The sequence below is a fragment of a genome, unplaced genomic scaffold (assembly GCF_019419815.1).
Source record: "Pyrus x bretschneideri cultivar Hongxiangsu unplaced genomic scaffold, Pyrus_bretschneideri_v1 Contig200, whole genome shotgun sequence".
NCBI lineage: Eukaryota > Viridiplantae > Streptophyta > Magnoliopsida > Rosales > Rosaceae > Pyrus > Pyrus x bretschneideri.
In genome coordinates this window covers 231699-256742 of record NW_025999503.1, presented here as the reverse complement: position 1 = coordinate 256742, position 25044 = coordinate 231699, and the positions used below count along the sequence as shown (strand labels likewise).

Here is a 25044-nt window from a genome sequence, read left to right as displayed (position 1 = left end):
TGTTGTTTGAATGGAACCTCACGGCTCCAATTTTCCCGACGAGTTGCAGGTTTCCCGATGTGTTTTCCGGTCAACCCTCGTTAAATTGGAATAAGTTAGCATCGCCAAAAAATTCATCACCATCCCTAGACCGAGATCTTAGCTTTGAATGCTCGAATCTGTCATGGATTTGAAGAAGCCCAAACAGGCCGAGACTTCCAAGCCATTTTCCGGCCACATTCGACCACATTTTGGCCTCTATTCAGGTAAAATCGTAATCTTGTCACTCCCAGCTTCAATTTGGTATATTTTATATGAAAGTTGGTTGTGAAATGGATCTGAAAGGGAGTCGGAAAGTTAATGATTGATCTAGGTGACCGGAGATGACAAGGAGTCTGTCGGGAGTGGTCGTTGAGCATGACGAGGACGAGAAAGAGAGGATAGTCTTAGCTAGTCCCATGGTTATTGGGGGGTCTCGCTAAGACCTCTTAGTGAAGGGTTTTGTCCATGCTAGTCCCCTTTAGTCTCATTAAGTTAGTCCCAGCATGGAACAAACACAGTATTGGACTAATAGCTAATCCAGTCCAGTCCAGTCCAACTTAGTGAGGGCAAACAAACGCCCCCTTAGATTACAAATCTGCTCCGTTTTCCCAAATTCAAAAGTTTTAATCAAGTTTTACTAACGAGTCTCAGTATTATGCTTAGGTGCAATTATTATCGGAGACTTCAACTTTCCTAGTTCGAACGGCTGTGTACGCGATTATCTATAAGTGGGTTTTTTCTTTTATATAGTGTATGTGTGTGTGTGTGTGTGTGTGTATTTATTAGTTTCCATTTATATATTTGATAAAGAATTTTCTACGTTACACCTATATTAGGGTAACGTATATAAAATTACCGTATTGACGGAAATCATGCAATTATACTACGTCCTACGGGATGCACATGTATGTGTATTAGTATGGATGCTTTAATGATATTTACGGTTATGATTAGTATTTCATTGACTAGGGTTATTGAATTATCGAATTATCGATTTACCATTGCATGATCATATTTGCGTTATTTGCTCATCGTGTGCTGCACTGATGTTAGTACTCACCTAGGCCAAGGCCAGTCTTTCACATGTATGTTCACATCATATTGTACGCTCACATTTGGCTCCATTATAGGTGCCAGTCCTGTCCTAGTTTGCTATAGGCAATTAGGACTTATATGTGATGCGCATAGCGCTAGTTTTCAAGTGATTGTAGTACTATAGCGTAAATTATTATTACACTTAGTCGTGTTCATGTCAGAATACCTCTGCATGAACTCATGTGTCAGCAAGTGTCGATGAGCACTCGATATGATTTATTTATTTCTGCAAGATATTGTGATTACTAGAAGTTATATGCTTATTTACAAATTTGTGACATATTGAAGTCTTGAGATATTGCAGGCTACGGTAAGTATTTCATATTATACGTAGTATGTATATTTTGAAAACTATACGTATTGAAGTCTTAATATTATAACATCTTTTCAAAAATTCCAACCAATATCACCACAGAGTCTAAGCCATTTAGAATTCATTAGAAAAGAACTCATGAACTTCTTTTGGTGTAAAGTGAACCAACATGGTTAAAGAGACTTGACTAAAACCCTTACCACTCGTCATTTTAATTTAATACTTACTAACTTCAAACATAACTATTTTTTTTTCTTTTCTATTTTTAATTTTTTTTTATAGTAATAGTAGTGGTTGTGCAATGTTTGTTCACTTAAGCTTTTGATCCAACCCATGCAATGACTTTTTGGTCAATGACTCCCAAACCATAAGGGCTTTAGGGCACTAGGTGTAGAACGCCCCTAAGAACTTACTAACTCGAGTTGAAAAAGCTACGAAACCAACTAACCATTTTCCCATGCTAAGACTCTACTGTTTGACGCGAGAATAACTGCTGATCAGGCAGGACTGGTGTAACATCCCACATCGCCCAAGGGAGTGGATCCTGTAAGCCTTATATGTATATTCTCATCTCTATCTAGCACGATGCCTTTTTGGAGCTCATTGGCTTCGAATTTCGTAGGAACTAAGAAGTTAAGAGAGTTTGCGCAAGAGCAATCCCAGGATGGGTGACTTACTGGGAAGTTCTCGTGTGAGTTCCCAGAAACAAAATCGTGAGGGCATGGTCGGGGCCCAAAGCAGATAATTTCGTGCCACAGTGGAGTCAAGCCCGGGATGTGGTGGAGGCCTAGGCTAGATGTGACAATTTGGTATTAGAGCCAATTCGTGGCCAGATGTGTGTCGACAAGGACGTCGGGCCCCTAAGGGGGGTGGATTGTAACATCCCACATCGCCTAGGGGAGAGAATCCTGTAAGCCTTATATGTATATTCCCATCTCTACCTTGCAAGAGGCCTTTTGGGAGCTCACTGGCTTCGGATTCCGTAGGAACTCCGAAGTTAAATGAGTTCGCGCGAGAGCAATCCCAGGATGGGTGACCCACTGGGAAGTTCTCGTGTGAGTTCCTAGAAACAAAATCATGAGGGCGTGGTCATGGCCCAAAATGAACAATATCGTGCTACAATGGAGTCGAGCTTGGGATGTGACAACTGGCTCGGTTACTAAGCAAAGTCTTGGGTGGAACAATTATTACTTTATTTATAACAATAACTTTACTTTACTTTTTTTTAGAACAAAAAAATAAAAAAATAAATAAAAATAACTCAGACGAAAAGCACGTGCTTCAATCTCACCCCCACAAATCATGTTCGTGTGAATGTGCTAATTGTTAAAGGATAACTCATGAATTAGTGCCTAAACAACAATAAATAGAAAAGTCTCTACTGTGAGATTAATCTCCACCATGTCCATTTATTCAAATGTTTAAAATAATCTATGAATAATAACTTAAAAAGAATGAAAAATTTTAGCACACTTAAAAATTAAAAATCTAAAAATTTTATTTTCCCACCCCAAACTTAAATCATACATTGTCCTGAAGATGTGAAAAAAATAAAGAGAGAAAACAAAAATATTAAATCCTTAAAAATTGAAAAATAGCTAACAAAGACAAGGAAAATAAACTAGGAAAATAGAAATAGAAAATAAAAGAAAGAAACAATAAAAGAAAATATAAAATAACAAAGGAAACAGGAACAGAAATAAAAGAAAAGACAGGGAAACTGACACACCTGGGATTCGAAGGGGTGACCTGGTGACAAGAAAGAAACAGAGGCGCTGGAAAATATTGGAAAAAGAAGCAAAATTTCAGTGCTCTGGAGAGTTGAACCCGTGACAGGAAGCATTTCCGCATCCCTCCTAACTAGCGCCGTTTGATAACCTCGCTCTCTCACTACCCACTAGCCCAGAGCCGTGAAAGCTATATCCTTCATTTCCTCTCTCTCTTCATTTCTCATGGAACTGAAACCCTAGCTTCTGTCTTCAGCCCAGAACGTCAAAACATGAATCCATCTCCATCTCCATCTCTGTCAAAAACGGAACCCAGCCATGGCGATCTGTGATTCTAGCCCAGATTGTCACCATCGTGCATTCCTCTGCAAAACCCGAGGTAAAGAGCTCTCATTCTCTCTGCGATTATGGTCTCCACTTGGCGATATCTGAAATAAAAATGCATCCAACCATTTCTCCCTTTCGTTTTCATGACCGAAGGTCAAATGAAAACGAAATTCTGACTCTGTATGTTTTCTGTATGTAGACTTGGGGATCCGAGTAAGGCCAAGGGGAATAGGAGCCGCAAGGATCAATGGCTCACACATGGAGCTGCTGTACACACAGCAAAGATGGCTGTAAGAACTCGGATCTACAAAATGAAAGGTAAATCAAATCCCTCCACTGCGTTAAAATTAAGCATGGTTTAATATCTCTGAAAGTCATACGGATTTGTGAAATGTTTCTGTCATGCATTCATAGACCTAAAATTTCGTGAATGCTCATGTAATTTTCTGTGTGCTTGCGTGCCTCCATGTGACAAATATTGAGCAAAAACTGTGCAGATACTGGATCGGAGACATGGCTTTGATGAATGTCCACCTCTGTTTTGCCTGGATCGGAAAGGGATCCTCCTAATCCACCAAATCAGAAAATCCGTGATATTGAAATTTGATCTAATGACTGAAGTTATTATAACTTTTAAAGTGAGTTCTTGTTTGTAGCCATTGTATGTATGACTGAACTCAGCCTCAAATTCTTTTCTACATTCGTGTAGATGATGAATGCTCAAATAAATGTTGATGAATGGATGAATGATGAATGCATATTTGTATCTTTATTCTTTCGTTTATAGAAGAGTAAGGTTTATATAGCCCTTCTTTTTAATGTATTTTTTATTCTTTTTTCTTGTATTACGAGGAGTTAGGATTATGTCTTCCTGACTAAGTATGATTTATTTTTTATTACTAATAAACTACAATGGAACGCTTCCCATTTTCAACTAGGGGTGGTTCGGTATGGGATACCATACCAAAACTAGTATCCCGAATCCCAAACCGAAAATTTTCGGGACGGGAATTTGAAGACCAATCCCAAACCAAATTTTCGGGAATCCCGAATTTCGGGAATCCCGAAATATTTTCGGGATTTTGGGACAAATCGGGAATCCCAAATTAAAATATGAAATTATGAATTATTCTTCAAATATATAATTCAAGAACACATTCATGAACTAGAAATTTCATTTCAATCACACTACCATTTAATTGAACACTGGCATGCTTGACTATTTTTATCATAGTCAAAATTCAAATTAATTAAACCCTTTTTGCAATCTGTTGAGAGACAAAATAATCAAGCATTCTGAAATCATCAGCCCTAGTAGCAGCAATAATAATATCCACATGAATATCAAACAAAATATGAAAAATATGCATGGTGTAGGGCATTCCAGGTTGCCGAGTATGAATTAGAAACTACTAGCATCAATTATAAAAGAATAATATATATATATATATGTATAAATATATATATATAAAATAATAATTAATATTATATATTTTCGGTTTGGTATGGGATTCCCGAAATATTGAGAAGCCAATCCCGAATCCCATACCGAAATTTTGGGATTGGTTTGGGATAGCATCCCGAAAATTTCGGGAATTTCGGTTTGGGAAATTTTTGGTTTGGGATAGGGATTTTTTCGGTTCGGTTCGGGATTTTCGGGAATTTTTTCCACCCCTATTTTCAACCAAGGATAAACCTCTCAACATAGAGCAGGAATTCCAACATAGGTTTGACATTTGATGAATACTTTCCACAACTTTGTTTTTTAATTTTTAATTTTAATTCTTTCAAAGTGTTCGCCCTGTAATCTTTGGCAAAGCTAGAATGTCATTGTTCAAGTATAATTCGATGCAAATAAGTTTGTTTGGCAAGCATTGATCAACTAGCCATATGTACTGCATATTTTTATCTAACAAATATGAGAACGCGTTCACATAACATCAATACTATTACATGCTATACCACATATTAACGATAAGCTTCTATTCACATATACCATTTGCTCGAAGTTTGTTTCTGATCCGACACATATGTGCCACAACATCATAGATGTTCAATCTTTCTCTAGGCAACTCCGCTGAGCAAGCAACACCAATTTCTAAAACAAAGATTAAACTTTCTATGATTAGGATGCGATTCCTTGCCTTCCCCGCATTAGGATGATTGCTTTCTTGAACAAGAACGGGATCCAAAACCTCTTCCACTTGCTCAGGCAGAGCTGCCTTCACAAAGCTATAGAGGTTTGAAGTTCCCTGAAACATGTCATCGGTCGGTCTTTTTCCTGTAAATATTTCCAACAAGAGGATGCCAAAGCTGTACACATCACCTTGTGTCCACACTTCATGACCCATGCCATATTCTGCATTCCACAATTCAGAACATTATATTCTAATTTTGTAGTGACGTGCTGAAAGCTCATTTCATGTTTGAAAATTTTAAATTAAATACCGCACAATTTTAAAATACTAGCTAGGAAAAAATAAACTACCAAGTGTAAATACCTGGAGGAGCATAACCAATGGTTCCCTTGATCCCTAAAGAACTTGATTGATTTCCCGAAGAATTTTCAGCAGCTTTTGGTAGGAACCTCACCAAGCCGAAGTCACCTACATGTGCAACCATGTCCTCATTGAGAAGAATATTGTTGGGTTTGAGGTCGCAATGAACTATTGGCGTCTCACAATGATGATGGAGATAATCCAATGCCATAGCAACATCAATAACAATATTCAACCTCTGAGAAATTGTTAAGCTCCTTGGCCTCTCATTTCTCTCACCAATTGTATGAATTGGATACAGCCATTCCTCCAAGCTCCCGTTAACCATGAACTCATAAATTAAGGCCTTGAAGTTGTGACCGCGATAATCAAAACCAGAACATGCCGAGAGTACCTTGATAAGATTACGGTGTCTAATATTTTTGAAAGCCTTGCACTCAGCAATAAAACTTTTGTAAGCTCCGCGACGAACGAGGTTGAGTACCTTGATGGCAACTGTAGTTTCACCTTGCTCTAGTAGTCCTTTATAAACGGACCCAAAACTGCCCACACCGACCAAGTTGGTTGAGGAGAATCCATTTGTTGCCTTTAGAAGACTTTGGTAAGACACCTGGGGAAATTTGTCCGAATCAGTTGCAGCTTGACCCTTTTTGTCCCTCCGTGAGCAATAAAGGTACAAAAAGGTTAGTGCAAAAATGACTCCAAGAATCCCACAAACGAGGGAGAGAACCAATTTCATGGTTAAGCTCAATCCTTTCTTTTTTGCATGCTGGAGTTTGCACTTTGGCAAATGAAACTCAGGTATGCCCCCACAAAGCTTGCTATTTCCTTCAACTGATGTCGCCATTGCATTCTTGAACACTCCTTTGATCGGCAACATGCCCTCAAAATTGTTATAAGATAGATTCAGAGATTCCAAAAATACAAAACCTTCTAAGAATTCTGGAATGGTGCCTGACAAGTTGTTGTGAGAAAGATACAATTTTGAAAGACCTCTTAGTGAACTCAAAGTTGATGGAATTGTCCCATTGAAGAAATTTCCATGCATGTCTAGGTACTCTAATTTTATACAACTAACAAGACTAGCCGGAATTTTACCGAATAACATGTTATCAGAGATATCTAAATACTCTAGATTTATTAAAATTCCTATGTTCTCTGGCAAGGAGCCTATAAACTGATTTTGTCCTAAACTCAAATCATACAAGTTTAGCAGACCAAAGATTTCTTGCGATATGATACCGCTGAAATTGTTGGCACCAAGATGTAAGATCCTCAAATTCTGACACTCTGCTAAACTCGGCGGGATATTGCCTTGAAGTTTGTTGCCTGCTAAGCTTAACACATTTAATTGACTTAAATTTCTGAAAGAGGATGGAAAATTGCCAGAGAGAGAGTTCCCATTAAAAGCTAATTCATATAACTTGTGCAGCTTTCCTAGACCAGGGGGAATGTGACCTGAAAATTGGTTCTCGTCCATCCCCAAAAGCTCTAAGTTAGCCAGATTTACAATCTCATTCGGGATACTTCCTAATATTTTATTTTGAGCTACAATGAAGATTTGAAGAGAAGAAGACAGGTTTCCTATGCACTGAGGTAACGTGCCCCAAAAATTGTTGGTAAACATTTGGAGAATTTCTAAATGGGTGGCGTTGGTCAAATCGCAGAGAAAGGTCAAGTCATCAATTCCCCCACTTCGGAGATGGTTGCCAGCAAGGATTAACCACTCAAGCTTGTGCAAATTCGTCAATGGAGGGACTTTTCCATGCAGGTGGTTACCTCCGATCCCCAATCTAAATAGATTTGAGGCATTTGATAATGAAACAGGAATAGATCCACTGAATTGGTTATTGGAAATAGAAAATGTTTGGAGACTCGGAAAGACCATACCTAAGTTTGAGGGTAGACTCCCTTGGATTTCATTCTCTCCCATAATAAGGTCTATGAGAGAAGAGAGATTAAAGATTGAGGGAGGAAGCATACCCGAAAAGCTATTTTCGCCAAAATCAATAAAGCTAAGATTGGTCATTCGGCCAAAAATATCCGGGAAAGTGCCACTCAAATTATTAGGATATGCGAAGAACGATTCAAGGGATGATAAATTGCTAAAAGAGCTAGGGACTCCCCCTGTAAAGTGGTTAGAGTTTATGCCAAAATATCTTAACTTTGACTAGAGGCCAAGCTCATTTGGGATTTTTCCCATCAGCACATTGATACCAACGTCGAGCCCGAGGAGCTGTGACAAGTTAGTGGGAATTTCTCCACTCAGTGAATTGTTGTTTAACCATAGGTGTTGCAATCTGTGCAGGCGGTTGAATTCTGGAGGAATTTCACGGCCTAAGCTGTTGTTTTGGAGATCAATGACTCTCAAAAAACTCAAGTTCCCAATATGCGGCGATATAGATCCTGCAAGTTTGAAGGACCGCAGGCTCAACCTTGTCACCCTCTTATGACGACGACCACATGTAACGCCATGCCAAGAGCAAAAGTGGATGGTTTCATTCCATGAAGTCAGGACTTTAAAAGGGTCATGAGTTATGCTAGCTTTGATTTCAAGCAAAGCCAGTCTATCTGTCTCATTTCCCGGAAGGGCGAAACAAGGAAGGCAAGAGTGAAGAATGAAGGCATGCATAAAAAAGGATGACAAAAACACTGCAGAAATGGAGTTGTAAAACCCCATCCCCATGACGATGATATTTGTTTTGTGCGAAAGTAGAAATGGAGTTGTAAAAAAGTTGAGCTGTATTGATTGTTTGTCTAGCAGCTTTAGCAGCATCCAATTTATAATCATAATCAGAGTGCTCTGTACGTAGTGGATCAGCCACCCCAATCGCTATCGTACTCGATGAGGGATGTCCTGACAAAAAAAATATATCTTTTTCTCTTAATTTGATGAATAAATTCAATATAAATATAATTTTGTGAACTAATATTAGGAATGTTCACTTTTTGAAGTTATTGTATTCATTCTTTGAACTTAAAACAAACTCACAAGTTATAAGTTGAGTGAAATTATAACATCATATGATCATCGTGTTCGAATAAATAAAAAATTGCTCATTCTTGTTCATATCGATAGTACGCCAATAAAACAATAGTTAGCTTTGGTATTGTATAATGACAATTCCTAATTTTGGTGTATTATCGTGTCATTCGTTTATGCCAACAAGTAATGTTCGTCCTCACTCCTCTAGTTCCAGATTGGGCGCATGCTTGCGTCTTGTGAATGGATTGAGGATATACACAAAAGAATAGGTAATGGGAACTTAGGTATGAGCAAGGCTGCGATCGAATAAGAAACTACTTTATGTGGAAGACATGACACCCCATTTGACTATGACTAGTTGTAAAATCATTATAGCTAGTTATGGTGTGGAAAAGCTGAATAAGTCTTCGCCATGATCTTCATTCAAAGATTTATGCCTGAAGCATGGGCCATCCTGTGGTGGTTGAAAAAGATCCAACTGAACCACCTGAAATCTAATTCTTTATGTTTCTTCGAGCAACTCGTATAGGGAAAGAAAGACACATGTGGCTATCAAAGTCTGAAATACTAGTAAATAATAACATAACCAACTTCCGTAAATAGCCAAACGAGGCATGCCCAAGTCGCCAATGCCTTAACTAAATCTTCTAAATCTTGTCACGATTCCCACTGCGTACTTGATCCACTCTGCTAGGAGCCACATCGTCGACATAATACAACCCCCTTCTCTTAGACCATCTCCAACCCTGGGCTAAATGCTATTTTTTAGGTTTTATTCTCCCTTCAAATCCAACTCAATTCATGCTAAATGTGTGGGCTAAAAGCTAAAAGCTAAACAAAAACCAGATTTAGCCCATGATTAGTGGGGCTAGCCCACCATATATGTGTATTTTATTTAGTTTTATATTTATAAATTCATTAAATCCAACGGTTAAGATTTAATTTGATGAAATTCAACAGTAAAAAAAATATTTAACGGTTCAAATTTAAATCTAACGGCTAAATTAATTAAAAAAAATCTTTTATGTGTTTCATATTTTTTCATAGCGTTTAACGAGTTTCATGGTGTCTGTTTGTGATTTTTCAATATTTATCAGAAGCTAAATATTTTTAGGTTAAAATGTTCATAAAATTAAATTATGATAGTCTACATAATTTTTTCTTTTAAAAAAGTTACTTTAAGAAAAAAAAATTAGCCTAAATTCATTATTTAATAATCTGGGGCTAAAAATTTAGGCCAGAAGTAGTGGAGCAGAAAAACTGTTTCTGGACTAAAAATTTTAGGTTTTAGCCCAAAGGTCGGTACCTTTTAAAAAATGTACTAGAAACATTAGTACGATATAACCTAATCGATCGGTAATTTGACTGATTAATAAAAGATGATTTGATAATTCTGGAAGAAGCAAGGTATTGTGTAAGGATAAAGATGGGGTGAGTGCAATTGGACTAGGCTCTGTTACTGAGATTATAGTTCCATTGGCAGCGACGGCACTCTCTTTTGGAGGATAAATCATGGATGAAAGAGAGACTCGTCATGCGTCATGTAGTCACGATCTCTAGAAGCAATTTAAACTCTTCCCGAATTTCCTGAATTATCCCGATCAACAGAAAGAGATACTTGATCAAAAAAAGACAATATTGTCTTTTCTCCCATGGTTGCAGTAGGCTTAGGTAGTTAGGTTTAAGATTTTCAGTGTCGATTGCCAAGAACAAGCCACACGACAAGAATTAGGATTACTGTGCTACTTAAAGTTGATGGAATCGTCCCATGGAAGAAATTTCCATGCATGTCTAGGTACTCTAATTTTATACAACTAACTACACTTGCTGGAATTTCACTGAATAACATGTTTTCAAAGATATCTATATGCTCAAGATTTATTAAAATTCCTATATCCTTTGGTAGGGAGCCAAGAAAATGATCTTGAGGTAAACTAAATATATACAAGTTCAACAGACCAATGATTTCTTGCGATATGATACCGCTAAAACTATTCTCACCAAGATATAAGAGCCTCAAATTCTGACACTCTATATTAAACTTGACACGATATTGCCTGGAAGTTGTTGCCTTTTAAGCTTAACTCATTTAATTGACTTAAATTTCCGAAAGAGGATGTAAGATTGCCAAAGAGAGAGTTCCTACTCAAATTTAATATATATAACTTGTGAAGCTTTCCTACAGCAGGGGGAATGTGACCTGATAATTGGTTCTCAGCATCCCCAAAACCTCCAAGCTAGCCAAATTTACAATCTCATTCGGGATACTTCCTAATATTTTATTTTGTGCAATATGCAATATTTGAAGAGAAGAAGACAGGTTTCCTAAGCATTGAGGTAACGTGCCCCCAAACTTTTCGGTAAACATTTCGAGAAATTCTTGACCCAAAAAAATATTTCGAGAAATTCTAAATGGGCGGCATTAGGGATTGGCAAATACTCATTGGTTATGAGTAATCGCGGTTACCCGCCCATTTAAATTAAACAGTTACGGTTATAGGTAACCGTTTAGATAAATAAACGGTTATGGGTATAACCGTTTACCCGCGAAATTTAAATGGGCGGTTATGGGCATTAACCGTGGTTATAAACAGGTAATTGTTTATCCATTTATTTTATATATGTAAAATTAACACAAATCATGTTCTCGATCCAATAATACTTAGCACCCAATAAATTAGCAAGGAATTCATCGGTCCTTCTCTCAATAACACTACTACAGGAATGATGATTCTCATCATCAAGGAATTCGCCAAATTAATTTAAATTCCTTGCGAGTAACCATGAAATTGACAGAAATGCTTTGACAGAAATGTCTTCTAAACAATTTTTGTAACCCAATAATACTTACCAAATATTATATTTACCTTCATTGGTAACAGTTAAAAATATTGTCCTTAAACTATTATTTTAATTATTAGAATTGTATAAGGACTTAAAAAATTAAAATACGGAAATGTATGATGAATGTACCTATAACGGTGTTTAATTATTAAAAAAAAAGAAAATTATGAAATGTTTTTTTAATTTTCAAGTTGTTAAAAAACACGTAGACGGGGTATGAGTATAACCGTTTAGGCAATCACCCAACCAGTAAACTGTTATGCACGTATGAGCATAAACAATTATGGGTAAATAACCACGGTTACTCGCCCACCATAACCGTTGCCCACCATGGCATTGCTCAAATCACAGAGAAAGGTCGAGTCGTCAATTCTCCCACTTTTGAGATGGTTGTTAGCAAGGATTAACCACTCAAGCTTATGCAAATCTGTCAAAGGAGGGACCTTTTCACGCGATGATGTTATGCAAATCTGTCAAAGGAGGGACCTTTTCACGCGATGATGGTGGGTGATTTGGTCCTGCGTGTAGGATGAGTCCCCTTAACTTTACATGGTTGTTGATTTGTGGATCTTTTACGTGTGACACACTAATTGGGTCTCATGTGAGGGAGCGTGTTGAAATGTCCTACGTTGACCTTATCAATGACAAAAGAAGAGTTTAAGTATCATTACCCCAGTCTAACTAACACCGAGATTTTTTATGATAAAGCCCAACAACTGACAAATTATGCAAATAATACTTACCAAGTTGATAACAATACCAATGTTGTTAGAAGTGGGCATTCAATCCGTCACTTTAATAATTCTACAAGACCAACTTTAAGGTGATCAGCTTTTGTGCATCAACACTTTGGTTGTAAATTATCTGATTCCAAATTTTTAAATATTTGGACTTGACTCGCCAAATATGGGTCAAGTATATTGTCTCTAGTGTTGGAAAGTGCCACGGTAGATTGGTAGATACATAGCTCTAGCATTCATCAAATATTACTGGCCGACCGGCTTGTTGGAAAGTAGCTTCTAAACTGTCTATTTTCTAGCTTAGCTTACAAGTTAAGTTGGAAAAAGTGTGCTAGTAGACTTTGCCATGGTCAAGTTAGGGTTGGAAATTGCCCATCCATGCAGATTTAGCAGACTTTTTTCTTTCTTAACAATTATTTATTTAATTCACAAACACCGTAGTTTTAATATATATATATATATATATATATATATATATATATATATTATGGACTTGACTTGATATATATGGGTCGACCATATTGTAAACTGGTAGATATATAGCTGGTATTCATAAATCATTACTGGCCGACAAGCTTTAAATAAGGTGTTGGTTTTGTTTCTATTTCTAGCTTACCTTACAAGTTAAGTTGGAAAAAGTGTGCTCGTAGACTTTGGCAGGGTCAAGTTGGTGTTGGAAATTGCCATCTAAATAGCCTTAGGAGTCTGGATTTCAAATTAGAAATATTTTTTTTCAAAATATCAAACTTTTTCACCGACCCCTTTGCACCTAACAATTATTTGTCTAACCCACCAACTTTATCGCATTATTAAATAAATATATATATATATATATATATATATTTAACTTTCTAATAAACTTCTTAAGGAAAAATATAGAAAGTGAGGGTAGGAAAGGGAAGGTAAGAGAGAAAGCGCTCTCAACTTTATATAATTGCTTATTTTCTCTTGTAGCCTTACACCTTTAATTATACTAATTATGTGGGCTTTACTTGCTTTACAAGTAACACGAGTCTTCCAAATCTTATTAGAATCCTACTTCGAGATTTACAAAACCACACTCTTAAATAATATTAACTACGATACTTTCCCTTGATGTGTAAAGCTTAAGAAATAGTCGTATCAGGTTTTTTCGGATGATTGTTGGAGCCTTCAATTGGCATATAGAGAGTCACACATGCAATCTAGATCAAGGTTGCTTAAAGTAAACATAAACTCACAAAACTAACAATGGTATAACCACTGACGGAGGCACATAAGGACTATAGTAGTCCAAGGCCTACCCTGACTTGAAAAAATATAAGATTAGTAGTAACTTATTTCTATTGCTTTGCAACCCTTCTAAATACTTTTAAAAAAATTCAATCATTATTTATCTTTTACATCCAACAGATCTCATCCCAAAATTAAGTATAATATTTCAAATGATCATTTATCACAAATCAATAACATTTAAATTAAAACCCATCATTCACTTTAATTAAAAAAAAAATCATCTTTCTTGTATGCATTGGTAGAGCTATTTCCCCTATTCTTCTTGAATTTCATATATTTAGCCATTCTAAATTCCAAATTTATTGAATAAAGACAATAAGGTTTGTAAAACTCTATTATTCTCTATAACATATTTGTTTCTATTCTATCCTACCTCTTACTTGGGTTTTAGGATTTGCAAAATTCCAGTAATTCTCTCTATTGAATTTGATAATTCTTTCAATGGTGTAGATGACATCATGCAATGGTTCCAAAATATGAAATTCATCGAGAGTAATTATGATTACTATGAATAGATAAATTATCTATGTATACAAGATGAGACGGAAAAAATTTTCCTTACTAGGAATTGGAATCACTTCAAAAGAATGAAACTTGAAAGTGAGGACGAATTCAAAAGAGGAAGTAAAACAAAGAAATAGTCGAAGAAAAATAAATAAATAAACATCGAAAGAAACACATCTTCAAATTGTTAAGCTTCCCCTAAACAAATGCTTTCCAAAAAATAATGAAATGCAACATGCAAATGATATATATATATATATATATATATATAATTTGTATGAGAAGCCAATCATTATACCAACAAGAATGATAGAGTACAAAAACACATGTAGTTTTGAATCCTTCTTCACAAACTAGCACATTCTCTAAAATATAACATGTTTGAGCAATATAGCCGAAAATTGACGTTACAAAACGTAATTAAGTCTTACATCATCAACTTAACTTTAACCCTTAACCTTACCAGACATTCGCTCCACTTGTCACTTAAAGTGTTTTGGGGTGAATATACACAAAACATCTTTACATGAATGCTCTATCATAGACCTGCAAATTGATCCCGTCTCCACTTGTCACTTAATGTTTGGTAAAGCTAGAATTTCATCGATCAAGCATAATTCGTATGCAAATAAGTTTGTTTGGCAAGCATTGATCAACTAGCCATATGTACTGTATTTTTTTATTTAACAAATACGAGAACTCTCTCACATAAAATATATTAATATTACATGCTATACCACGTACTAACAATAAGCTTCTATTCACATATACCACTTGCTCGAAGTTTGTTTCTGATCCGACACATTTGTGCCATAGCATCACTGATGTCCAATCTTTCTCTAGGCAACTCTGCTGAGCAAGCAACACCAATTTCTAAAACTGACATTAAACTTTTTTCAATTTGGATGTGATTCCTTTTGCTATCCTCGTCATGACAATCACTCTCTTGAACAAGAACAGGATCCAAAACCTCTTCCACTTTCTCCGGCAGAGCTGCCTTCACAAAGTTATGAAGGTTTGAAGCTCCCTCAAACATGTTATCGGTTGGTCGCTTTCCTGTAAATATTTCCAACAGGAGGATACCAAAGCTGTACACATCACCTTGTGTCCACACTTCATGTCCCATGCCATATTCTGCATTCCACAATTCAGAACATTATATTCTAATTTTCTAGTGAAGTGCTAAAAGCCCATTTCATATTTGAAAATTTTAAAATAAATACTGCACAATCTTAAAATACTAGCTAGGAAAAAATAGACAACTGTGTATTTACCTGGAGGAGCATAACCAATAGTTCCCTTGATCCCTAAAGAACTTGATTGATTTCCCGAAGAATTTTCAGCAGCTTTTGGGAGGAACCTCACCAACCCAAAGTCACCTACATGTGCAACCATGTCCTCATTGAGAAGAATATTGCTGGGTTTGAGGTCGCAATGAACTATTGGCGTCTCACAATGATGATGGAGATAATCTAGTGCCATAGAAACATCAATAACAATATTCAACCTCTGAGAAATTGTTAAGCTCCTTGGCCTCTGACTTGTCTCACCAATTGTATGAGTTGGATGCAACCATTCCTCCAAGCTCCCGTTAACCATGAACTCATAAATTAAGGCCTTGAAGTCGTGACCGCGATAATCAAAACCAGAACATGCCGAGAGTACCTTGACAAGATTACGGTGTCTAATATTTCTTAAAGCCTCGCACTCAGCAATAAAACTTTTGTAAGCTCCCAGACGAGCAAGGTTGAGTACTTTGACAGCAATTGTTTCACCTTGCTCAAGTACTCCTTTATAGACAGACCCAAAACTGCCCATACCAATCAAGTTGACAGAGGAAAATCCATCAGTAGCTTTGAGAAGACTTTGGTAAGAGACTGAGAGAAACTTTTCTGAATCACTTGAAGTCCGCTCTATTTTTGCCCTCTGTGGCCGACGGAGGTACAAAAAGACTAGTGCAAAAGTAACCCCAAGAATCCCACAAACCAGAGAAATTATCAATTTCATTTTTGGGCTTAATCCTCCCTTGTTGGAATGTTGGAGTTTGCACTTGGGCAAATGGAATCCAGGAATTCCCCCACAAAGCTTGCTATTTCCTTCAATCGATGTGGCAGTTGCATTCCTGAAAACCCCCTTCATTGGTACCATGCCCTCAAAGTTGTTATAAGATAGATTCAAAGATTGCAAAACTTGAAGACGCTCTAAGAATTCTGGAATCGAGCCTGACAAGTTGTTGCGAGAAAGATATAATTCTTTGATTCCTCTTAGTGAACTCAGAGATGATGGAATCGTCCCTTGAAAGAAGTTTCCTTGCAGGTCTAGAGATTCAATTTTTATGCAACTACCAAGACTTGTTGGAATTTCCCCAGACAGCATGTTTTGAGAAACACGAAATTTCTCCAGATTTATCAAATTTCCTACTTCTCTGGGAAGGAAACCAGTCAACTGATTTTTAGAGAAATCCAACTCCACATAGGAAGATGACAGACCAATGACTCGAGGGGATATGATACCGCTGAGGTTGTTATTAGCAAGAATCAAGGTAATCAATTTCTGGCACCTACCTAGACTTGAGGGAATATTGCCGTCAAGTTTGTTACCGGCTAAACTCAATATGGATAGTTCACTTAAATTCCCAAATGACGACGGGATATAGCCGGAGAGATTGTTAAAACCCAAATCTAATTCGTACAACTTCCAAAGCTTTCCCACATCAGTGGGGATGCTTTCTGAAAATTGGTTCTGAGCAAACCAAATGCTCTCTAGGTTAGCCAGATTTCCAATCCCATGGGGGATGCTTCCTGATATTTTATTGTATTCTACATGCAAGAATACAAGAGAAGATGACAAGTTGGCCATGCATTGAGTTAAATTGCCCCCAAAATTGTTTGTATCGAACATCAGTTGTCGTAAACGGGTAGCATTAGTCAGATCGCAAACAAAGCTCAAGTCATCGATTTCCCCCCTTCCAAGATTGTTGTAAGCAATATTCAAGGACTCAAGATTAACTAAATTTTTCAAAGAAGGAACTTTCCCCTGAAATTTGTTTATTTCCATCCAAAGATAAGTTAGAGTTGAGGCATTAGATAACGAAATGGGAAGAGGTCCAGTAAATTTGTTGTGGCCGACCCCTAAATATTCTAGACTTGGAAAGATAATACCTAGGTTTGGAGGTAAAGTGCCTTGGATTCTGTTGACTGTAACATCAAGGATACTAATGGAAGAGAGATTATAGAGCGAGGGAGGGATCACATCTGAGAACCTATTACCACCCAAACCAAGAACTTTAAAATTGGCCATTTGACCAAAGATATCTGGAATACTCCCATAAAAATCATTATCAGGTGCTATAAGCAACTCAAGAGATGATAAATTGGCAAAGGAGTAGGGGATACTTCCTGTAAGTTTGTTGACGAGTATCGAAATTATTCTCAACTTCGACAAAGTGCCAACCTCCTCAGGAAGTCTTCCTACCAGAAAATTCCCACCAAAAGCAATTCTGGTTAGTTGAGAGCAACGCGATAAGTTTGAGGGAATTTCACCGGTAAGGGAATTATTCTCCCAAACTATATCTTGCAATCTTGAGAGACGGCCGATTTCTGGAGGAATTTTGTGGCTCAAGTTATTGTTGGTGAGAGAAAGTACTCTCAAAAAACTCAAATTCCCAACATGTGGTGACAGAGAGCCTGAAAGATTGAAGGACTGCAGGTTCAACACCGTGACCCTCTTGTGACGACGACCACATGTGACACCACGCCAATTGCAAAAATGGTTGGTTTCGTTCCATGAAGTCAAGGCTTCAACAGGGTCATAGGTTATCCTCGCCTTGATTTCAAGCAAGGCCAATCGATCTGTCTCATTTCCACTCAGTCTCAAGGCAAGGCATGAGTGAAAAATAAGGACATGAAAGCAAAAATATGAGAAAAACAAAACTGAAAAGAACTTGTTCATCCCCATGGTGGTTGCTACTTGTTGTATGCTTACAGCAGTTCTGAGGAGAATACATCTAATTTATAAGCAACCTGCCGCATAATATCAATACGTTGAGGCATATTCATCCCCCAAAACACGCAATTACTGTCCTAGTTAATGATGCCACGGTATTGGGGTCGGTTTTGTTTAACATTTTGCGGGGTTTTTTTTTGCATGAATCGGATTGGAAATAAATTTTTAATTTTCATTTCAAAAATTTTGGATCAGGATAATCTCACATTTTTTGGAACATAATTCGGAAACTTATATATTGTACAATTCTTTCATTAAGTAACCACTGAGGCACTTGTTATTCACTAACTCATTGTACACTTCGTTACTATTTTGCAAATAACTTACTACGGTCTAATGATATTCCTCTTTCACTTGTAAGTGAGAGGTCTCAAAAAATAAAAATAAAAAACACTCAGCACCAGATTATAGAATGGAATAAGTATACACCATGTGGGTCAACTATATTGTCTCTAGTGTTGGAAAATGCCATGATACACTGATATATAGTGGTTAGGAATCAAGATAAGGAGAGTGCAAAGTGTGGTAAGTAATCAAGATAAGGAGAATGCAAATTGAATCCAAGGACGACCCCTCCACGGGTCCATTAGGTTTTAGAAATTAAGATAAGGCTTGACTGGTCATTAGGAAATTAAGATAAGGTTTTAGAAATTAAGATAAGGCTTGACTGATAGAGCATGTAATTGCTTTAACTACATCTTTATTAAAAAATTCATCGGGTGGGAAATGCAGAGCGTTGCAATGGATACATGAAGACCGAATATTGTAGTGTGAATTAAGTGTGCCGCATGATACATCAATGTCAACATTTCTTTTTTTCTTAAAATAGCCCCAAAGATTATATGATAATACAGAACTCGCCAAACCACTTACCCTAACAAAAAAATGCCGAGAATAAACTTGTGTCAATATGTAGCCAAAGGGAGACATAAACTACAAATCAACAGTGACTAAAAACAAAATCTCAGAGACCAAACATGCACAAACATGAAGCAAAAAGAAAAAGAAAAATTGTTGGAAAAACTGACCCTTAATTGTGATTCTATAGATCATGCGCAACCCTCTCCTAAAACCAAACTAAACACAAGATAAGCTAAATAACAAATGACTTCATTCAATGAATTTACAAAATTAACTGCAAATCACTAAATTAGCCTCTTGAATTCGGCCAGAGTACTCATCAGGAAACCCAACATTTTTCAGAATATGATTAGCATTTTGACCTGTCATTTTCAATGTGAATTTCACACTTGGTTTCGACTCTTGTATTGTCAACCACTTTTGTTCCAAATCTCGTATTCCAGTAACCGGTCCCAACATCTTGCACTTTAATAAAAGAGCATTGTAAGATTGTAGAGATGCATAGAAAAGATAAAGTTAATGACAGAGAGCTAAGCTACTTCACCTCTTCCGTAAGTCCACGTCTCCACCCAAGCCTAAACATCCCAACATTGCCCCAATAGGTGTGTCATCCTGACCTGCAAGATTTACAAAGAAGAAGCAGAGAAATCGATGTATAAGCACAGAGCTTGTCATCCAAAATTCAAAGCTGAAAACGGACAGAAGAATTAAAGAATTGTGCCTATGAAAAAAATGAGAGAGCAGGTACCAGAACAATCTATGAAGAAAAAGAATTTGAGGTGAATGAGCGGATAAATTGCTTACATAAAAAGCTCATTTCAGATCGATGATCCCTTTCTCACCTTAATAACATTTAACAATTGCAATTAGTAAAATTTTCTTAATAAGGGGAAAGGCGGAAGTAATAAGGATTAGAAATGGAAACCTTATATAGTGATTAAGGCCCTTGAATTAACTTGCAAAGCTTGAATAGTCCGTCCCTTCATGCAGCTGCAAGAACCAGTCGTTAATTTGGAAATTATTCAATACGTGTTAAAACATGAATCAGAAAAGGCACAAAGCAAAAAACGAAAATCATTTACCTTAATGACAAAGCACTCTGGAGTCTAAACGGTTACATTATCTTATTGTTTAAAAACTGAAAATCTACAAAGTGTTAACATTTGCACATATATCAGAAAAAGCATTTTCGCTTGTAAAACCGACAACTGTAACGTAAACTACTAAATACCAAATTAAATACTCGAACATGACAACCCCAAACATAAACAAAATTCTATATGAATTCAAAAAAAATATTAATTAGGGAAAAGAATCCCAAACATAAACAAAATCCCAAACCAATTAAATAAAACTCAGGCCAACCCGTGCATTCCTCATCTTTCCCTCCTTCCCTTGTTTTTTTTACCCTCATGCCATTAATCTCTCTCCTCTTAGAATTGTATAAACAACGGCAGAAAACATCAATACAGTAATGAAAACAAACAGAGACCTCAAGGAAAGAAAAAAAACCCAATTACGCATCAACTTCATGTTTCTATAAAAGAGATGAGATTATTGGAGATACAGAACCTTGGTTAGAGTGCAAGAGCAAGACTGAATGAAATGATGAATCTTAAAAGAGAGATATTACATGGATCAATCGTCATCATAGAAACATGGAAACTGGTAGTGCAGCTGGCTGCCTCAGGATCCTCAGCCCCACAAAAGTCGTAGAACTTGCCAGCATATGGTGGATTGTTGGGTCCCAATTCATAGTACTTTAAATTGATAAAATAAAAATTAAAAAAAAAAAAAAATCAATCAAGTAAAGCTGTCATTTCTAATTAATCAAATACCAGACCGTAAGAAATATATAAGCATAGTTACTGAAGAGCAAATTCTCTCTCTCTCCCCCCTCAATATTTCCAGCCAACTGGGAAATAGAAAATACAACCCAAAATGCCCAAAAAGCAGAACCTCAAAGACAAAAATAGAAAATAAAAAAGGCATTCGAAAAGAGAAAGTCGTTGAAATTTACCCAAAATGTACAGAGATCCAGGACTCACAGATAAATTCATTTCAGGATCAAACACTAAGGGGATGCAAAACTTTACCCTTTTCTCATTTGCAGGTACCAAAATCAATTTACAAAATTAAGGTTAGGGTTTTCATATTCTGAATTAGGCAATGAAAGTCATGTGAAAAGTTCGGAAATAACCAAACTAACATCCAATTTAGCACACACCTAATAGAAACATATGTAAGAAACTATTTCCAATTCGTCATTCATTTATCAAACACAGTAATACAGTCATAGAAACACTCTTAACTCACATACCAAAGTTGAATTAATTAAATTGGATGTTGGGGTCAAAATTTTGTGTCCGCCTAAGGACATTTGAGTCAAAGAACTCAAATATCAGAGATACAAAACAGAGAAGCTTGTGAAATCATTTATAAAGGCTACCTCCTTTTGGTTGAAAAACTGAAGGGTGACGCCAATTCTTCTTCTGCTTCCACCTCCTTATGGAACTTGACCCGCTAGTCATATTTGTACATGAAGCTGAAATCAGCAACCAGTCAGTACCTTTGGCAAGCTCATGGAGGTATGACAACATCTATGGGAAGATTATTGCAACTCTAATTAACAAAGAAGCATTCATTTGAGGATGTCAATGAGGGAGAGAAGAAGAAGAAAAGAAGTGCTAGTTGAGGAACAAAAGAATTTTGGTGCTGGATTCGGTTTGGAGGTATGGTCTTAAGAATTTACAAACTGCCTATATGATTCGCTTGCTTTCTAATTCTTTTTTACTACCTCTTCTTTCATGAAGGTATAATCGTCACATTATTTTCTAACATAAAATATACAGTCAAGACGTTTAAAACATTGCCCATAAGTTAATTGAGATGGGTTTTGTTTGAGTAGTTGGTGACCTTCACAGTTGACCAATTACGGCTGACATGTGATTGATAGTATAGGAATATCTATTTAAAATAGTTAAAGGATTTCAAGGACGCCTCTAGACTTATTCTATTTAGAAGATCAGGTTGAATAATAGGTTTTGGCTCCAACGGATTTCTTGCATAGAAGACTTCACAAAATGATGTCAGATTTCAAATTTAAGGCATGTTTTTAAGTGCAATAAGATATCTCGAAACGTATCCTGAAGTTATACTAAAATTTCATAGAAAGAAGAAGAAAGAATAGTCCAAAATTTTACCCGTCCAATAACTCCATCACACTTATCTCCAATCAGAGCAATGATATCCTCAACAGACATAATTGTTTTATTTTGCGTACATATTTAAACACAAAAAGTAAACATTTTCGCATCAAATTCACATATAAAATGGTCCAAAAGTGCAGGCAATGGTATAGTGCTTATCCTATCCAATTAACAAAGATAAGCACTATTTGTCGTCAATTCAACATAATATAAAAAGAAACTACACCTGAGCAGTGGTCACAGGAACCAATCTTGTGCGATCAGTCAAACAGTGTTTATCCTCTCAAAGATCTGCATATCCATTATAACCCAATCTTTAGTCTTGCAAAAAGTGATATGCTAACTCCAAATTCCCATAAAAAGCCATCTTTCTACAACTTGAAACCAAAATTTAAGTGAATGGCCCCCCAACTAAGGTTATTGAACATGATTAACTATCCACTTATGACAAGTATCCGCAACCCTCAACCTTGTAACCTGAATCAAGCTGGTTTCACGCATACCAATAGAAAACCAAAATGTCAATGTTTGGGGAAGTTACCTTATTTGAAATACCACTAGAAAACGGAGCATACTTTTAGGCAAATATTGTTTAAACACCCAAACATGATATATTATCAAGAAGAAATGACGTATTATCATGAAGAAATTAGAATATCAAAGTCCTCAACAAAACATGAGGCACAATTATCACAATTAGAAAAATCACTTCTTCTCGTTATAAATATTCAATTCGAATCATTTCAAATAAAATGCACATAAATTCAAACCAGTACATGCACACAAAGGTAGGGAAAGTCATAACTGGGTCAAACATAAAAGAAAAATTTAAAGAATAGCTCAAGGAAACATTTTATCGATGAAGATTCAAGAAGGAATATGGTCAAGAACGAAACTATGAGGAATACCAAATACCTCACAGGGACACAAAACTACTTGAATGTACCCGAACGAATGTAAATCCAGCATTCTCTAAAAACTATCTCCATCCTACATCATCATCTACCCTTAAGCACAACCACTAAAATTGTAAAAGACCTGAAAACCATGATCTACACCACAAATCATACAACTAATCCATAAACCAATCAGTCATCAAGCATATTCCTTTATCTTTTCCTAATTTGTTTGTGTATTCAATTTATTTGCAATGCTCCAAAACAGTGAAATGCACATGATTTCTCTTTTCCTCCTAATCTGGAAAAACAAATCAGTAGCCAATCCCAATTTAAATTAACAGAAAGGGGAAGAAAAAAAAGACAAATTGAATTCAAAAGATTCTACATGATGTACCACACCACCATTTAGATTCACCATATCTCGCTTTCACCATTTAACGTATTTAGAATGGTTATTAGGGTGATTTGCTATCTAAGACTCGCTTGGGAGTTGGGAGCGAAGTTAGAAGTCGCAAGCTCTTGAAATGCAGTAATGAATTTGGATAATATTGGACATGGAAGAAAATATCACATGCACAGCAAGCTACAGCGATCATAAAAAAAATAAAATAAAATAAAGAGAGAGATCTTAAGCAAAAACCATGAATCCAACTCAAAAATGAAATCTTCCAAATAACATCTCAAACCATAACCCAAATCAAATGCACCAAATCCCACATCAAAAAATAAATTATACAAATTGACATATTGGTAGAAACCCAATAGAGATTTTAGAGAGAGAGAGAGAGTACCAGAGGGAGTGAAATATGGTTGTACCTGGAAAGCAACAAATAAATTATATAAATTGACTCTAACATTTGTTGACTCCAACAAATTGATACATAATAACAGTTGTTTGGGATATAGATATGGGTGTACCTGGAAAGATTAAAATTCACCATGCAAGCCGTATTCGTGGAGGACTTGCTCTAGTTCTTCCATAGTGATATACCTGATAATCAGAATGCATTTTGGCAACATTGTTATAAATAAGATGCTGATGATGATGAGTTATAACCTTACTCCATGCTATGTATAATTAACATTTAAGAGCATTATGTAAAAGATAAAAAAATAATAAAAACAAAAAGCCCATCTATTATGATCTCTGCATACCCTTGCTGTTTCGTAGGAGAGGCCGATGAACAGTGGCAGTAGAATTAAGCAACCAAGTTATGAAATACGAATTTAAAATGTACTTATTTACTGTGTCTGTAATGAATCTGTGAAATCAAATAGTTAAACCCTAAAAAGCACCGCTGCAAACAACATAAGAAAATTGAAATTAACCCTAAAGAAATTGGGAGAGAAGAATATGAAATGGGAATACCTTTCGGCCCTTTGAGTTATTGGCAAAAAAAAAAAAAAAAAAAAAAACCCAACAGAGCAAAAGCCTCCAACTCCAAACACTGTTGTGGGATTTTGAAGAGAGCAAGAGAGAGAGAGAGAGAGAGAGAGAGAGAGAGAGAGAAAACATCAGAAGAAATAAAGCAAGAGAGGGGGAACCAAAAGGGGGGAGAAGAAGAAGCAGCAGCTAAAGCAAAGCAGAGGAAGAAGAAATAAGGGAAAAAAAGGACGACTGAAATGAAGTGGGTATATTTAATTGGAATTTTGAAAGATTTTACTGGATGTATAAATTTATGAAATTTTATAGAGTTTAACTGATTTTTAGAGATTTCATGTAAAATTTTAATTTAATTC

At 36.3% G+C, this 25044-nt stretch overlaps 2 protein-coding genes and 2 long non-coding RNA genes across 14 annotated transcripts; 1 reads left to right on the top strand and 3 right to left on the bottom strand.

Annotated features, from left to right (window-relative positions):
• The first annotated feature begins 3336 nt into the window (after nucleotides 1-3336).
• Nucleotides 3337-4267, top strand: LOC125477225. Its single transcript, XR_007258411.1, has 3 exons — nucleotides 3337-3535; nucleotides 3683-3801; nucleotides 3981-4267. It is a non-coding gene; the product is annotated as an uncharacterized LOC125477225 (long non-coding RNA).
• A 1041-nt stretch (nucleotides 4268-5308) lies between these two features.
• On the bottom strand, nucleotides 5309-8010 carry LOC103930217 (probable LRR receptor-like serine/threonine-protein kinase At3g47570). Its single transcript, XM_048584169.1, has 3 exons — nucleotides 7080-8010; nucleotides 5985-6935; nucleotides 5309-5842 (listed from the first exon to the last, which is right to left on the bottom strand). Exons 1-3 carry the CDS (start codon nucleotides 8008-8010, stop codon nucleotides 5466-5468), a joined length of 2259 nt encoding a protein of 752 aa, XP_048440126.1. The 3' UTR covers nucleotides 5309-5465.
• Nucleotides 8011-14963: 6953 nt separating this feature from the next.
• Nucleotides 14964-18378, bottom strand: LOC103935525 (probable LRR receptor-like serine/threonine-protein kinase At3g47570). Its single transcript, XM_048584159.1, has 2 exons — nucleotides 15605-18378; nucleotides 14964-15464 (listed from the first exon to the last, which is right to left on the bottom strand). Exons 1-2 carry the CDS (start codon nucleotides 18285-18287, stop codon nucleotides 15088-15090), a joined length of 3060 nt encoding a protein of 1019 aa, XP_048440116.1. The 5' UTR covers nucleotides 18288-18378; the 3' UTR covers nucleotides 14964-15087.
• An 843-nt stretch (nucleotides 18379-19221) lies between these two features.
• On the bottom strand, nucleotides 19222-24916 carry LOC103935515. 11 transcript variants are annotated; one of them, XR_007258383.1, is made up of 9 exons: nucleotides 24674-24916; nucleotides 24460-24566; nucleotides 24223-24295; nucleotides 24096-24120; nucleotides 22632-22696; nucleotides 21646-21741; nucleotides 20122-20956; nucleotides 20001-20038; nucleotides 19222-19813 (listed from the first exon to the last, which is right to left on the bottom strand). It is a non-coding gene; the product is annotated as an uncharacterized LOC103935515 (long non-coding RNA). The 11 variants fall into 11 exon arrangements; XR_007258384.1 differs by having other exon boundaries at nucleotides 24460-24464; nucleotides 24674-24912; XR_007258387.1 differs by lacking the exon at nucleotides 24674-24916 and having other exon boundaries at nucleotides 20122-20342; nucleotides 20830-20956; nucleotides 24460-24654.
• Nucleotides 24917-25044: the final 128 nt, after the last annotated feature.